This window comes from Schistocerca serialis, chromosome 2, assembly GCF_023864345.2.
Source record: "Schistocerca serialis cubense isolate TAMUIC-IGC-003099 chromosome 2, iqSchSeri2.2, whole genome shotgun sequence".
Taxonomy (NCBI): domain Eukaryota; kingdom Metazoa; phylum Arthropoda; class Insecta; order Orthoptera; family Acrididae; genus Schistocerca; species Schistocerca serialis.
Window position 1 is genome coordinate 1,151,424,830 of NC_064639.1, and position 16,948 is coordinate 1,151,441,777.

Genomic DNA, 16,948 nt, shown 5'->3' on the forward strand with positions numbered 1-16,948 from the left:
GCTGAAGTTGTTCGTAATTTTTACACCCAGGTACTTAGTTGAATTGACAGCCTTGAGAATTGAACTATTTATCGAGTAATCGAATTCCAACGGATTTCTTTTGGAACTCATGTGGATCACCTCAGACTTTTCGTTATTTAGCGTCAACTGCCACCTGCCACACCATACAGCAATCTTCTCTAAATCGCTTTGCAACTGATACTGGTCTTCGGATGACCTCACTAGACGGCAAATTACAGCATCTGCACCTCTCTTTATCTAGTTTCATATGACTGGACTACTGTGAAGATAAAACGATCGCTCTGACGTAAAAGAGATTTACTAACAAACACTCGATGCCCAAGACGCTGGAATCGTTCGATTCTGATACTAGTCTATGCCTAGAGAATCGGTGATTCTTGGACTTACCGAATCAGAGTCTGCTCGTGACTCATTCCTATTTAAAATCGTTATGGATAAATTATTTTTACTCTAATATTTTTGCAGTAGTGTAGTACAAGAAAAATACTACCTACAGGCGAACTACTTAATATAAACTATATTTCAAGAATTACTGTTAAAGCTTTTGCCCAAGAAATTCACAGTGCCGTAGACACTGGCGAGCAGATTGATGCCGTATTCCTGGACTTCAGGAAGGCATTTGATACGGTTCCGCACTTACGTTTAGTGAAAAAAATACGAGCTTACGGAATATCGGACCAGGTTTGTGATTGGATTCAGGATTTCCTAGAAGAAAGAACACAACATGTCATTCTTAACGGTTCAAAATCTGCAGATGTAGAGGTAATTTCGGGAGTACCGCAGGGAAGCGTGATAGGACCTTTATTGTTTACAATATACATAAATGACTTAGTTGACAACATCGGTAGCTCCGTGAGGCTATTTGCAGATGACACGGTTGTCTACAAGAAAGTAGCAACATCAGAAGACTCGTACGTACTCCAGGAGGACCTGCAGAGGATTAATGCATGGTGCGACAGCTGGCAGCTTTCCCTAAACGTAGATAAATGTAATATAATGCGCATACATAGGGGCAGAAATCCATTCCAGTACGATTATGCCATAGGTGGTAAATCATTGGAAGCGGTAACGACCGTAAAATACTTAGGAGTTACTATCCGGAGCGATCTGAAGTGGAATGATCACATAAAACAAATAGTGGGAAAAGCAGGCGCCAGGTTGAGATTCATAGGAAGAATTCTAAGAAAATGTGACTCATCGACGAAAGAAGTAGCTTACAAAACGCTTGTTCGTCCGATTCTTGAGTATTGCTCATCAGTATGGGACCCTTACCAGGTTGGATTAATAGAAGAGATAGACATGATCCAGCGAAAAGCAGCGCGATTCGTCATGGGGACATTTAGTCAGCGCGAGAGCGTTACGGAGATGCTGAACAAGCTCCAGTGGCGGACACTTCAAGAAAGGCGTTACGCAATACGGAGAGGTTTATTATCGAAATTACGAGAGAGCACATTCCGGGAAGAGATGGGCAACATATTACTACCGCCCACATATATCTCGCGTAATGATCACAACGAAAAGATCCGAGAAATTAGAGCAAATACGGAGACTTACAAGCAGTCGTTCTTCCCACGCACAATTCGTGAATGGAACAGGGAAGGGGGGATCAGATAGTGGTACAATAAGTACCCTCCGCCACACACCGTAAGGTGGCTCGCGGAGTATAGATGTAGATGTAGATGTTTTATTTTCATTCTTTATTATGTAATTCCCCAGTAAGTGCTCTCACTAAAAATGCATGGTTACATTTACAGTCCAATTTATTTCCCCTAGCCGGCCGCTGTGGCCGAGCGGTTCTAGGCACTTCAGTCCGGAACCGCGCTGCTGCTACAGTCGCAGGTTCGAATCCTGCCTCGGGCATGGATGTGTGTGATGTCCTTAGGTTAGTTAGGTTTAAGTAGTTCTAAGTTCTAGGGGACTGATGACCTCAGATGTTGAGTCCCATAGTGCTTAGAACCATTTGAACTATTTTTTTTATTTCCCCTAATAACTCTTCCTCAACCCTCAAGCAGCTTTTTCAACTTGGTTACCTAACCACTTCAGAAGCAGTGTTGCAAAACACCTTTTCCAATACAAAATATAAGTTAAAAATTATTTTGTAAGTGCCGCTTATCAGTTAATCCATAAAACACATAAATGCTCGGGCATTTACGTATTTTGGGCAGTTGCCCAGAGATTTATGCTGGACATCTACCCAAACTTATAAATGCCCAGGCATTCTACATCACTACTCCTGGTGGTTAAATTTTTGTCCGGTGTGATTCGCCTAGTCTGCTAATTACTGCCCAGCAATGAGTGGCTGCTTCTGATTAACGATACTAATTATGATTTTGTATAATGTTTTAGCTCTATCATTTCAATTAAGACATATGTTATGTTTACGCAGGAGAAACCACACCTTTGACTTGATGATCTTAGAGCGTCTGCCTTACCAAGGTTACTATGGACTGCACCACAAGATTGGTTCGCCACCGCTCGTCGGCTTCGTGACGTTGTCTGCATACTCGCCTGTGTATTACGCTATGGGGAACGCCATGAATCCAGCCTACATCCCTGAAATCTGGGAGGGCTTCTCTGATCACATGAACTTTTGGCAGCGCCTGTACAACACGTACTTTACACTACGTTTCCACTATATGTGGTTCTACAAAATACTTCCGCAGCAGGAGATGATTATGAGAGAACATTTCGGAGCGGAACCACCTTCTGTTCACGAAACTGAACGCAACTACAGCCTACTCATAGTCAACAACCACTTTACCACGGAATATCCGCGGCCTCATCTACCGAGCGTCATAGAAGTCACGGGACTCCACGTATCGACCAAGGTCGAACGATTACCAGACGTGAGTATCTAAATCATCAAGGTTGCTTATTCATGTCAAAAAATATTTTCATAATGACGTGCTATTTAAGATTTATCCTTTCACTCGTACAGCTAGAGATATCATTTCAACCAATATTAGCAAAATCATCTGCGACTGGCACTTCCGGAGACACCAATTTATAATATGGCCAAGTACACCATTCCTGTCACATATTCCAACTACCACCAAGGGCGCATTTTGCAAAGTTTGGTAAAAGCCAGGTTGGATTGATAGGAAAAATGGAGAATATCGAAAGATGAACGACGCGCTTCGTCACATGCTCGTTTAGTAGGCGCTACAGCATCACGGAGAAACCCCTCCTCTTGTAGATGCTACAGCATAGACGTAATCCATCACCGATTGGCTTCCTGTTAAAATTCCCAGTATGCAAGCGCCTAGAAGATTTCGCTTCCTCCTACGTACGTTTCGTGAAAAGCGCATGAAGATAAAATTAGAGCGATTATAACTCATACAGAGGATTACCGACAATCACTCACTCCTCGCACCATTCGCGGCTGATGTAGCAAAGCGAGAAATGACAACGGTACTCAAAGTACCCGCAGCCGTGCACCATATGATGGTTTGCACAGCATGGATGTAGACGTATCTGAAGATTGCGTTCGTTCTTCCTGAATGAAGTGTTAACAGTCACAGATGCTGAGATTAATATTCAGGGCAGAATTGCTTCACTAAATTTCCTCCACTTTTTGCACATGAAACAATATAATTAATAAACCGAATGCTATACTAAGCAGCCAAAGTGGGTCTATGTTGCTTTTACCTTAGGTATCTTTTGAAATACTGCGCACAATGACATTATGTATTAAGAAAAGTTCTTATTGAAAACCATTGTATAAGAACTGTGTCATATTCTGTATTTTGGTAGTACAGCTGTGCGGTAAAAATATGAAAAGAGCACGAGAATTGCATGCTTCAACACAAATACTGATACTATCCACGCCTGCAGCTTGTAAAGTTGTGCAGTTTTCTCAGTACGTTCCTCCTGTATGTATGTGAGTGCATTACGTCGGAGGTCAGTCAAGTTGAACGTGGACATATTTTCGGTGATGGTATGGTGCGTGCTTCCGTAACCAAGGTATCCTCAGTGTTTGGTGTTTCAAGAGGCATCGCATCGAAGAGTTATACCGCATATAGAGAAAAATGCAAAACATCACCCACCCCACAGGTTGTAAATTTGTTAAAACTGTGGAGATATTAATGAATGTGCTTTGTGTAAATGTAGATGTCATTCAATCATTACTTTCCAACCTTATCTATCCTGTACCTCCTATAAATGCTATACAAGGTTCGAAACTTGCTGGGCCCATAATCCAGAGGTTTTTGGATGGAAACCACACTCTGCTACCATTTGTGTAGAACATGCTGGAACCGTAGGACAAGGAAGTGTGGAAACGATCGATTGAGTCACGGCTACATTTACACATCGCACATTTATTATAATCCCCAAACAGTCCCCGAGTTTTAACAATTTTACAACCTATTCTCTATACAACAATGTCTCTCAAAATTTGCACAAAATAAGAATTGAAGATGTAGTCTCAGAACAATGACAAAGATAACAGTAAGTTCTACAGAGCTCTTTAGTCCTTACAGTACTCACAAATAAACATTCGAAATGATTTGGTATAGCGTCAACTAGCGAACAAAAAAGTAATGTTTATAACGGTTCCTTCGCTGTTTGAGTAGCTTCCTTGGTTTCGAGATGTCATTATACCCAGTATTTCTACCATCAACCGTCGAGTTTATTCATATGCCAGATAGAGTACAATATCTCTGAAATCCCTGAGCTATCAGGACAGAGCGCATGAGGTTATATTAGTGGAAAGGGCCTTAAATAAGTTACTGTCAGTTACACTCAACATATAAACTTTATTTGTTAAAACACACAATCACAAAAACAAGAATCAAAACTCTCAAGGTTTTAACGAAAGACCTCCTTTGATTTAATTTAGATTAGCTGAAGGCCGCATCGCAAATCCAAGTCACAAGGCTTAAGCAAGGAACTGAGGTACAGGAGTTCTTCTGAAGGTTTCACTTCTTTAGAAACAAATTTTTTGTCTTCAGCTCAGTTAACGAACATGAGTGTCTACAAACTATGTTGTTTTATTACATATGGATATGCGTGCTCGCAAAATATAACAGCGGTCACGAATGTATTTGATAGTAGTGACCACGAAATATAAATGTATCTGCCCATTTTAAGTTGACATGGCTTAAAGCCATAAAAATCTGCCATTGATAATGGCCTAAGGCCGAAATTGCAATCGTGAATTAAAGAAAGTGTTACAGTCACTGGCGTGAACATAAAGTCTTTTATAGAGTTATACAAGACTGAGAATCCCAGGTATAAAAAGGTAATTGTTGTCTCCAGAATGAGATTTTCACTCTGCAGCAGAGTGTGCGCTGATATGAAACTTTCCTGGCAGGTTAGAACTGTGTGCCGGACCGAGACTCGAATTTAGGACCTTTGCCTAGCGCGGGCAAGTGCTCTACAAACTGAGCTACCCAAGCACGACTCACGTCCCGTCCTCACAGCCTTAGGAAAGTCCAGCACACTGTTTCAATCTGCCAGGAAAGTTTCATATCAGCGCACACTCCGCTGCAGAGTGAAAATTCTGGAAGCATCCCCCAGGCTGTGGATAAGCCATGTCTCCGCAATATCCTTTCTTTCAGGAGTGCTAGTCCTGCAAGGTTCGCAGGAGAGCTTCTGTAAAGTTTGGAAGGTAGGAGGCGAGGTACTGGCGGAAGTAAAGCTGTGAGGACGGGACGTGAGTCGTGCTTGGGTAGCTCAGTTGGTAGAGCACTTGCCCGCGAAAGGCAAAGGTCCCGAATTCGAGTCTCGGTCCGGCACACAGTTTTAATCAGCCAGAAAATGTTCGGTAATTGTTGTGTTCGGCTACTTGGAGGCTAGTTTCAGCCGTACATGGACTTCATATTTTCAAACACCTATGTAATTTCATCGGCCCACGATAGTTCAACATTTGCTCGAAGAATATTCTGGGCAGTTGGAGTGAATGATTTAGCCAGCCAGATCGCCGGACAGGAACCTCACTGAAAATTTTTGGAACACAATCTAGAGGTCAGTACATATACAAATGTTGTACTGGCAACACTTCGCTGTTGTAGACGGCTCTAGAGGCAGCGTGGTTCAGTATTTCGGCAGGGGACTTCCGACGACTTGTTGAGTCGATGTCACAACGAGTTTCTGACCTCCGCTGACAAAAGGAGGTCCGATACGATATTAGGAGGTATCCTATGACTTTTGTCAACTCAGCGTGTCTGTCCTGTTGGACGGTTGTCGCCAGGGTTGCTCAGATCCACCATGACAATGTGTACGGCTCCCCTGAAATCATCGTTTCCCTCTTCCCTTGACGGTAACGGCATCCAGACCACAGTGAGCACCAATATTGTGGAACGATAAACCAAAACGTTCCTGCCGTTGCCGAGTTTCCACCTGCTGCCAGAAAACATTTTTCGCTTTTACACCTGGCATAACACACAACTATCTCCTACCGAAATGGTCGTGAATAAATGTTGATAGCTGCATGCTTCACGGCACAAACGTCAGATATGAAGTAGAATAAAAACGAAAGCAAAATTTTGTTGCAAGCAATTGCCCGTTTCATACCAAGTTACTCTTCTATTTTGTAGAACATACAGAAATTCATAGACGGAGCCGAACACGGCGTCATCTATGTCAGTCTCGGATCCAACGTCCGGAGCAACGCACTGCCCCAGGAGAAGTTCCAGGCTTTTCTGGAGGCGTTCAGACAGCTGCCGCAACGCGTCCTCTGGAAGTGGGAGAACGACACACTGCCTTCACAGCCGGAGAACGTGATGGTCAGCAAGTGGATGCCGCAACAATCGGTGCTGGGTGAGATTTCATCCTACTGTGCCTTTTATTAAACTGCGCTGTAACTTTTGGTCGACTGTTATTTTTCAGGCTCAACTACACCGACGAGAAAAAAATCGCAGCAACAAAAAATAATTAAGGTGGAGTAGTAAAATTTCGAAAATAGAATAGTCTGCGTAACATACTTAGGCGGTTAACATTGTAAGATTGCGGCGGCGCGGTTCTTTCCGTCCCTTCACGACGGACCTGCACCTACCTGTGAACATTGTCTCAGCAGATCATCAGTAGGGAAGCCGAGTGAAACCTACTGTACTTCGACGTAAACCAGGCTACAATTAAAGTCACTAATCTACGTTTAAGGGGAAACACGAAATGAAAGTTTGGAAATTTTGTCCTCAATTAATATATTCTGACACTTAGGTGAACAAGTATCACTGCCAAGCCCGTGCTAGTCTTAACACAGTCACTCACAATCCCTTTCACTCACGTTAGCAAGTTTATGGTGTTGCATTTCCCGAAAACGTAATAGCTACAAAAATACTGTTGTTTTTGATTGATAATGCTCGCCAAATATTAAGTCTGTCGGTACGAAATGCAGTCACAGTTTGTAGCCACCAACCTGCTCAATACGCCACGCGGAATATATGTCTTTTCTCGTCACAAGATTCACTTAAAAATTCCGAAATTTCTAAACACACATCGGAATAATTACGCCGTCCCTTTCCAACACTTTTGATGTATGAAACACTGCTGGATCCGGCAACTTACCGTTTCCATCGGAACTACTACTACACATGTCCGATCTGTTTCATGGCTAGGCTTCGACTCTTCTTTAGAATACTGTAAGTCTGCTCTTCCAGCAGAGAAAGGCGCGCGAAGAATATTGCTTTACCATTGATCAGTTTACTCAACAGCCAATAGCAAAACAACGTTCTCCCGCGTCAATCAGCGCTTTTCGTCAGTAACCAATCGCGAAATAGTAAACCTAACGATTGCACCTTTTACCGACGTAATTATCTAATACGCTGAAGTTTTCTTTATGCATAAAGTTATTTACTATTGTTATTTATACCTGAATTAACTTTCCCTTTACCATAAACTTACTTTACAAATCTATTCTACAAAAATCCCCTTTGTCCATATCCATACTTCTTCGAAATGTTCCCACACTAAATCCTACAACATAACTCGTTAAACAATTATCTTCATATTAATCTTAAACTCACGCATCATTCATACTGCTAAAACACATTTATAACATTTTACATACACAAAAAGAAATAATAACACTTTATCAAAATACTAGAACAGTTTATGAAAAACGTTCTATTACTTTAGTGCACTCTAGTGGGCACAATCGAAACTAAAATCACAGTCCACCTATCCATTATTGTCCTCTATCGGCTGATACATAAACTACGTGCGCGTCTAGTCTCGCGTCACCATCTGTCACTATCCAGCTCTGAGACACATCTCCCACTTAACCGCCTCCAAGGCACTATCGGTATACGGCACTAGGCCTCAAGATCACAGGTTAATGTAAGCGATAGATAACCCATTGCAGATGTGAAATGCTGGTCCATTAATAACCAGTGTAATCACCAGAATGTTGAATACAATCGCACAAGCATTGTATTGTACCGGAACCGGATATCACTTTGTGGGATGGAATTCAATGCCTGTTGTACTTGATCGGTCAATATAGAGGTGGTTAATTCCGTTTGTGGATGACGCTGGAGTTGTCCATTGATGTCGCATATGCGCTCGATTGTAGACAGATCTGGTGATCCGAGTAGATCAAGGCAGAATGTCGACTCTCTGTAGAGCACTTTAGGTTACAATAGCGCCATATGAGCGGATGTTATCCTGCTAAGCCGGCCGGGGTGGCCGAGCGGTTCTAGGCGCTCGACCGCTATTGTCGCAGGTTCGAATCCTACCTTGGGCATGGATGTGTGTCATGTCCTTAGCTTAGTTAGGTTTAACTAGTACTAAGTTACAGGGGACTAATGACCTCAGATGTTAAGTTCCAAATCTAAAACTGGCTCTCGATGAAAGAGCACAAATAAATAATTATGTTAAAAATCACGCCCTCTTCAGTGACAATTTTCCATGATGTGTGAAGATTAGGGGAGGAAACATAAAACATTAATGTTCCACACCGCGGTTAGATGGTCGTATTGGATTATTCGGAATAAATGGTGAATTACAAGTGTTTATGACAGACATTCGTTTTAAACTGAAAGACCGTTTGAGTGATTTGACATGGTGGTTCAGACTAGCTTTTTGGAAGATACGTTTCAAAACATAATGAATTAAATCGATATGTACATGGATAACAGACACCAGTTTTGAATACTAATAACAAAATAACCACATCAAAGAATAATATTTTAGATAGATTCTGTTGGCAACAGGAAACTATACAGCTTTTTAAAAGTGAGTTTGTTCGTTGGTGAGATAATAGAACTACCAAAAGAAGTATTTCAAGAATTGGTCCAATGTCTCCATGATACCCGTGCATCTTTTGAGACGCATATGCATAAAGAGCAGAATAGAAAACTGAAAATTAATTCATGGGATAAGGATCCTTTTGTACCGAATGTGCAGAAGCTACGAAACAAGTCAAACGGAACCCATGAATCCTTCTTAGAAATAGCATCAGACTGAAGCATGGAATCACTGTCCAAATAAATGTCATTTCCCGATATTTGGTCCCAGGTTCGTGATGAATAACCACAACTTGCCGCAGAGGCTCTGATTATGCTTCTCCTTTTCCAAGCATGCTTGTGTGAAACGGGATTGTCACAGTTTGCCACTACAAAGACAAAATACCGGAATGGACTAGATGCTGAACCTGACATGCGTCTTGCACTTTCTGATATCAACCCATAAATTAAACAGCTGGTCAAAAACAAAATAAAATAAAGCAAAAAAACAAAAAAACAAAAAAACAAAAAAAAATAAAACAGAACAGGAAAACAACTTCATACCTCGCATTAAATGGAAAAAATTTTACCAGTTAACATTGGAATGAGTACGGTATTATTTTGGGTACTTTATTACTATGTGTTATTCTGCATACTGTTGTAGAAGTCAGTAGTATATAATGCAGCTACTTTTGTATGATTTTGATTAACTGATCGCACTGAAGGTATGAACAACAAGTTTTTGCCTATTTCAGGGCCCCATAAGAAATCCATCATTTGAGAAATGTTCCATAGCCAGAAGTTTGAGAACTGCTGTTTCATGTGACCAAAAGTATCGGGACAGCCTGACGTAATACTGCTCAGAGCCATTTGAACCATTTTCTTATCCTGTTGGAAAACACCCACTGAAGTGCTGTTCATGAATGGCAGCACAACAGGTCGAATCACCAGACTGACGTACAGTTTTGCAGTCAGGGTGCGTGGGATAACCACAAGGGTGCTCCTGCTACACACGGAATCGCAGCCTTGAGCATAACTGCAGGTGTAGGTCCTGTGTATCTACCACGCAATCAGGTAGCAGGTCCTCAACTGGTCTCCTTCTAACCAAGACATGGCCATCACTGGCACCGAGGCAGAACCAGATTTCACCAGAAAACACAACAGACCTCCGCACTTTCCTCCAATTAGCTCTCGCTTGCAACCACTGAAGTCGCAAATGGTGGTGGTTTGGGGTCAGTGGAAAGCTCGCTACAGGACGTCAGACGAGGAGCTGTCCTTGAACTAAAGCAAGCTGACTCACAAGGAGACGGCACGACCGTGGGGTCGGGGATTTGTCCGAAATTTTGTGTGGTGAAGGAGGACCGCTAACACCTCAAGTGGTTAAAATATTAGGACGCACTACCAGGAAAATCCCGGGAAAAATGTATCCAAAGTTTCTTAGATGCCTTATGAGTATAAAATGTTGGTACATTTCCGAGCCGCCGTCTGGCCTAGAAGTGTTCGGTCAGAGAGCTGGTTGGCCTCTATAATAAATAAAGAAACGAACTAGAATGTGTGACGTCCGCAACGACCAAACACAATGATCAATAACGAACAAAATGTGAAAAAAAAATGTTTAGGTCTCGGAGTCTTACGCCTTACGCCAGAGGTGTCAGGTTCGATTCCTCCTCCGGCACTTCCTTTCATATGTTTCATTTTCTTTTGTTATTCCACCAATTATTCAGAAAGTTTCCCAAACCTACATTATCTTTAACAAATTAGTTACATTATTGAATAAAAATTATTTTCTTTTTGTCCAACAACACAATTCATGGTGGTGGGTTTTCCATTTTTAATTGTAAATTATATGACGGGAAACATTGGGTTTTTAATCAGAATAGCAAAGTCGATTGGGAAACATTTAGTTTTTATACATATAATGTGGTTCATGGTGTGGGTTCCTGTAGTCATGTCCTAGTTCATGGACCACAGACAACGTATGAGTGGCCAAGTAAGTGGTCCCGACAGTCGGGATACCAGTTACTTTGGAATAAGGCTGGGCATCTCGGACATATTCTGAGTCGTGGTCACCTTTGTGCTCATATGGCAAAGACTACCAAATCCACTGGTTAGTCCCTCAACCGTTAGGGGTAAAACCCAACGGGACTCGGGGCAAGTAAGGCTAGCAACCTGCTTCCCTAGTACTTTAAATATGATGCTGGCAACAATCAGAGCAAAATGCCTCGGACCTTTGGAGGTGACGGAGTCCCACCTCTAACTGACAAACCAGGGACTTCTAAGATACGACTTGGCAAACAAATGGTAATGAGATGGGGAGCTATTAATATCAATGGGGTCTACTCTGGGAAGAAGGTAGAGCTGGCAGAGGCTGCAAGTAAGATGGGGCTGGACGTTTTAGCTGTTAGTGACATTCGGGTAAGGGGTGAGAAAGAAGAGGAAGTGGGAGACTACAAGGTCTACCTGTCAGGAGTCAAAGCAGGAATAGCACAATGGGATGTAGGGCTTTACATCAGGAAAGAAATGGAAACCAGCGTAGTTGCAATAAGGTATGTAAACGAACGGCTGATGTGGATAGATTTGACAGTGTCTAGCAAGAAAATTAGGATTGTGTCAGTATATTCGCATTGTGAAGAGGCAGATCAAGATAAGATGGATAGCTTTTATGAGGCACTCAGTGATGTAGTTGTTAGAGTAAAGGACAAGGACAATGTTCTGCTCATGGGTGATAACGCCCGGATTGGAAATCGAAAGAAGGGTATGAAAAGGTTATGGGTAAATTTGGAGAGGATATGGAGACCAACAGGAACGGGAAACAACTCTTGGATTTCTGTGCCAGTATGGGCTTAGTAATCACAAACTCCATTTTTAAACATAAGAGCATTCACCGGTATACTTGGGAAGGCAGTGGAACCAGATCTATCATTGACTACATAATAACAGATCAGGAATTCAGGAAGGCTGTGAGGGACACACGTGTATTCAGGGGATTCTTTGATGACACTGATCATTATTTAATCTGCAGTGAAATTGGGATTGTGAGGCCGAAAGTGCAGGAGGTCAGGTCCATATGTAGGAGGATAAGAGTGGAGAAACTTCAGGATAAGGAAATCAGGCACAAGTACATAACACAAGTACAAAAACATGCCCCATTGACATTTACGAAAAGGTTTTGAGTTTCTGATAATTTTGAGGCAAACCAGGCATATCGAATCATGTCTCGGAATATCGGTGACGATAATTGACGGTGAATTATAGAATGATTTTTTATACACTCCTCCCGGGAATTAATTTCACGATTCTTCTGTAACAATGCGCTGCAATTTGGCAAGCAACAGAAAAAAAAGAAAAAAGTGCTGGAGGAGGAATCGAGCCCGAGACCTCTGACGTAAGGGTCCGAGCGCTAACCATGTAGGCGAGACGGCGGGTCGGCACTGGACTAACTTTTTATACTCATGAGGCACCTAAGAAACTTTGGATTGATTTATCCCGGGATTTTCCTGGTAGTGCGTCCTAATACTTTAACCACGTGAGGTGTTAGGCGTCCTCTTTCACCACACAAAATTGCGGACAAATCCCCGAGCCCACGGCCTTGCCGTCTCCTTTTCAGATGCCGGCGCCCTCCTCAGAAGGCGCCCGTTTAGTTTTTCCGCAGGGAGCGGAGTGGTCGCTTTGTTTGACTGTCACTACTCTAGGCTGCCAGATGAAGACTGCAATTTGTAAGCCCAATACATCTGTAAAAGCTCGGAACACGACGCACTCGCTCTGTTTGGGGCCACGTGTGATGCGGTTGTTTAGTAACAGCCAAAGGGTTTAACCTTGCGCAACATCGATAGCCGCCAACGCGGCTCGCTGATAGTTTATTTATCAGATTGACTTTGCATGGCCTTTGATAACATTTTCGTATCTGTTAGAAAAAATTGCGAATGTAGCAGTAAAATTAGAAACAGGTACTAAAGACAGTCTTGTAAATTAATATAACTGATATCATCCTTCATGTTTAAGTATCTTATTATCTTCTGCAATATAAAAAAAGAAAAACACGAAGTGATTTTTTTTTTATGATGTCGTCTATTGGCCAAGCATTCCTATATTTTAGTGAACCTGTGGATGTTTTCGGACATGTTGTCGAGAGAGGGGAATTTTATTACTTCATCGGCAGTTGCGCTTCGTTTTGGCTACAAGCCTTAAGGCTGGTGGAGTTCCCTAGCCAGGTCGTTTGCCAAGCAGTTCAGTTCAGCACAACTGCTGCAGTCTGTATCAAGAACACTACTGGACCGTAGATTCCTTATTAGATCACTGCTATGAGAGATAGGATCACGAAGAAAATGATGAAATGTATGATGAGATAAAAGAAATTATTCAGGTAGTGAAGGGAGACTAAAATTTAATAGTCAAGGGTGACTGGAATTCAAGAGTAGGAGATTGGAGAGAAGGAAACATATTAGGTGAATATCGATTGGGGCTAAGAAATGAAAGAGGAAGCCGCCTGGTAGAATTTTGCGCAGAGCATAACTTAATCATAGCTAACACTTGGTTCAAGAATCATAAATGAAGGTTGTATACATGGATGAACCCTGGAGATACTGACAGGTTTCAGACAGATTATATAATGGTAAGACAGAGATTTAGGAACCAGGTTTTAAATTGTAAGACATTTCCAGGGGCAGATGTGGACTCTGACCACAATCTACTGGTTATGAGCTGTAGATTAAAACTGAAGAAACTACAAAAAGGTAGGAATTTAAGGAGATGGGACCTGGATAAACTGACTAAACCAGAGGTTGTACAGAGTTTCAGGGAGAGCATAAGGGAACAATTGACAATAATGGGGGAAAGAAATACAGTAGAAGAAGAATGGGTAGCTTTGAGGGATGAAATAGTGAAGGCAGCAGAGGATCAAGTAGGTAAAAGGACGAGGGCTAGTAGAAATCCTTGGGTGACAGAAGAAATATTGAATTTAATTGATGAAAGGAGAAAATATAAAAATGCAGTAAATGAAGCAGGCAAAAAGGAATACAAACGTCTCAAAAATGAGATCGACAGGAAGTGCAATATGGCTAAGCAGGGATGGCTAGAGGACAAATGTAAGGATGTAGAGGCTTATCTCACTAGGGGTAAGATTGATACTGCCTATAGGAAAATTAAAGAGACCTTTGCAGAAAAGGGAACCACTTGTATGAATATCAAGAGCTCAGATGGAAACCCAGTTCTAAGCAAAGAAGGGAAAGCAGAAAGGTGGAAGAAGTATATAGAAGGTCTATACAATTGCGATTTACTTGAGGGCAATCTTATAGAAATGGAAGAGGACGTAGATGAAGATGAAATGGGAGATATGTACTGCGTGAAGAGTTTGATAGAGCACTGAAAGACCTAAGTCGAAACAAGGCCCCGGGAGTAGACAACATCCCATCAGAACTACTGACAGCCTTGGGAGAGCCAGTTCTGTCAAAACTCTACCATCTGCTGAGAAAGATGTATGAGACAGGTGAAATACCCTCAGACTTCAAGAGGAATATAATAATTCCAATCCCAAAGAATGTAGGCGTTGACAGATGTGAAAATTACCGAACTATCAGTTTAATAAGTCACAGCTGCAAAATACTAACGCGAATTCTTTACAGACGATTGGCAAAACTGGTAGAAGCTGACCTCGGGGAAGATCAGTTTGGATTCCGTAGAAATATGGGAACACGTGAGGCAATACTCACTTTACGACATAGTTTAGAAGCTAGATTAAGAAAAGGCAAACCTACGTTTCTAGCATTTGTAGACTTAGAGAAAGCTTTTGACAACGTTGACTGGAATACTCTCTTCCAAATTCTGAAGGTGGCAGGAATAAAATACAGAGAGCGAAAGGCTATTTACAATTTGTACAGAAAGCAGATGGCAGTTATAAGGGTCGAGGGACATGAAAGGGAAGCAGTGGTTGGGAAGGGAGTGAGACAGGGTTGTAGCCTCTCCCCGGTGTTGTTCAATCTGTATATTGAGCAAGCAGTAAAGGAAACAAAAGAAAAATTTGGAGTAGGTATTAAAATCCATGGAGAAAAAATAAAAACTTTAAGGTTTGCCGATGACATTGTAATTCTGTCGGAGACAGCAAAGTACTTGGAAGAGCAGTTGAACGGAATGGACAGTGTCTTGAAAGGAGGATATAAGATGAACATCAACAAAAGCAAAACGAGTATAATGGAATGTAGTCAAATTACATCAGGTGATGCTGAGGGAATTAGATTAGGAAATGAGACACTTGAAGTAGTAAAGGAATTTTGCTATTTGGGGAGCAAAATAACTGATGATGGTCGAAGTAGAGAGGATATAAAATGTAGACTGGCAATGGCAAGGAAAGCGTTTCTGAAGAAGAGAAATTTGTTAACACCGAGCATAGATTTAAGTGTCAGGAAGTCGTTTCTGAAAGTTTTTGTATGGAGTGTGGCCTTGTATGGAAGTGAAACATGGACGATAAATAGTTTGGACAAGAAGAGAATAGAAGCTTTCGAAATGTGGTGCTACAGAAGAATGCTGAAGATTAGAGGGGCAGAACGCGTAACTAATGAGGAGGTACTGAATAGGATTTGGGAGAAGTGCAGTTTGTGACACAACTTGACTAGAAGAAGGGATCGGTTGGTAGTACATGTTTTGAGGCATCAAGGAATCACCAATTTAGTATTGGAGGGCAGCGTGGAGGGTAAAAATCTTAGAGGGAGACCAAGAGATGAATACACTCAACAGATTCAGAAGGATGTAGGCTGCAGTAGGTACTGGTAGATGAAGAAGCTTGCACAGGATAGGGTAGCATGGAGAGCTGCATCAAACCAGTCTCAGGACTGAAGACCACAACAACAACAACATACGAAAGTGGAGATGAGTGGGTCACTTGGTTAGAAGATGGATTGTAGGATGAGGGTGTAATAGAAAGCCAGGGGTTAGAAAAGACAGATCAGACAACATAATGGGAGGTTGATAGATGAAGTGGGAGAACGTAATGGAGCAGCATGGATGCGAACCGCTCAGGGGAGTAAAACGTGGAACATTGTGGAGGCGTGTTTCATCTGTCAGGGGATGCTTATGACGATGACGCATCAGTGACAATGTACAAAGCAGCCTGCAGATTTCTCTGTTGGTTTCTGTGTTTTAGTGCGCACTGACGTGTGCTTATAAAAACTACGCATAACGCATTCAGCAGTCTACATCAACATTCTCAAACACTTTCTCCTTCTTCGTTACACATAGATGTAATGCATTTGTATCAAGGCTGGTTTTGTATCCCGCCTGGGAGGCAGCACGTGGGTAAGGTTCAAAATGGTTCAAATGGCTCTGAGCACTATGGGACTTAACTGCTGAGGTAATCAGTCCACTAGAACTTAGAACTACTTAAACCTAACTAACCTAAGGACATCACACACATCCATGCCCGAGGCAGGATTCGAACCTGCGATCGTAGCGGTCGCGAGGTTCCAGACTGTAGCGCCTAGAACCGCTCGGCCACTGCGGCCGGCCGTGGGTAAGGAACAGGATCAGGAAAAGGTACTAATCTCTGGGTACTGCAAATACGGTTTAAGCACCTTTACTAGTGGATAAACATATGCAAACATATTACATGACTTGCAAGGTGGTGCGTAGGTGAAGCGAAGTGTCCTGGATGTCTGCACCTGATGAAATGGGCTGAAGCAGTGGCGGAGCTCGAAGACCTCGACAGCACCGGCTAGAGGGCGCTGTCGTCGGTGACTCTCGTAGTGCCAACCTAGCAGAGCGGACCTACG

At 42.3% G+C, this 16,948-nt stretch overlaps 1 protein-coding gene across 1 annotated transcript in view; it reads left to right on the forward strand.

Annotated features, from left to right (window-relative positions):
- LOC126456678 (UDP-glucosyltransferase 2-like) overlaps window positions 1-16,948 on the forward strand; it is a 58,435-nt gene that overhangs the window by 26,266 nt on the left and 15,221 nt on the right. The window contains exons 4-5 of the mRNA XM_050092420.1: window positions 2,408-2,867; window positions 6,561-6,783. Of these exons, the coding sequence (XP_049948377.1) occupies window positions 2,408-2,867; window positions 6,561-6,783 (683 nt within the window). The remainder of the gene's footprint in view (window positions 1-2,407; window positions 2,868-6,560; window positions 6,784-16,948) is intronic.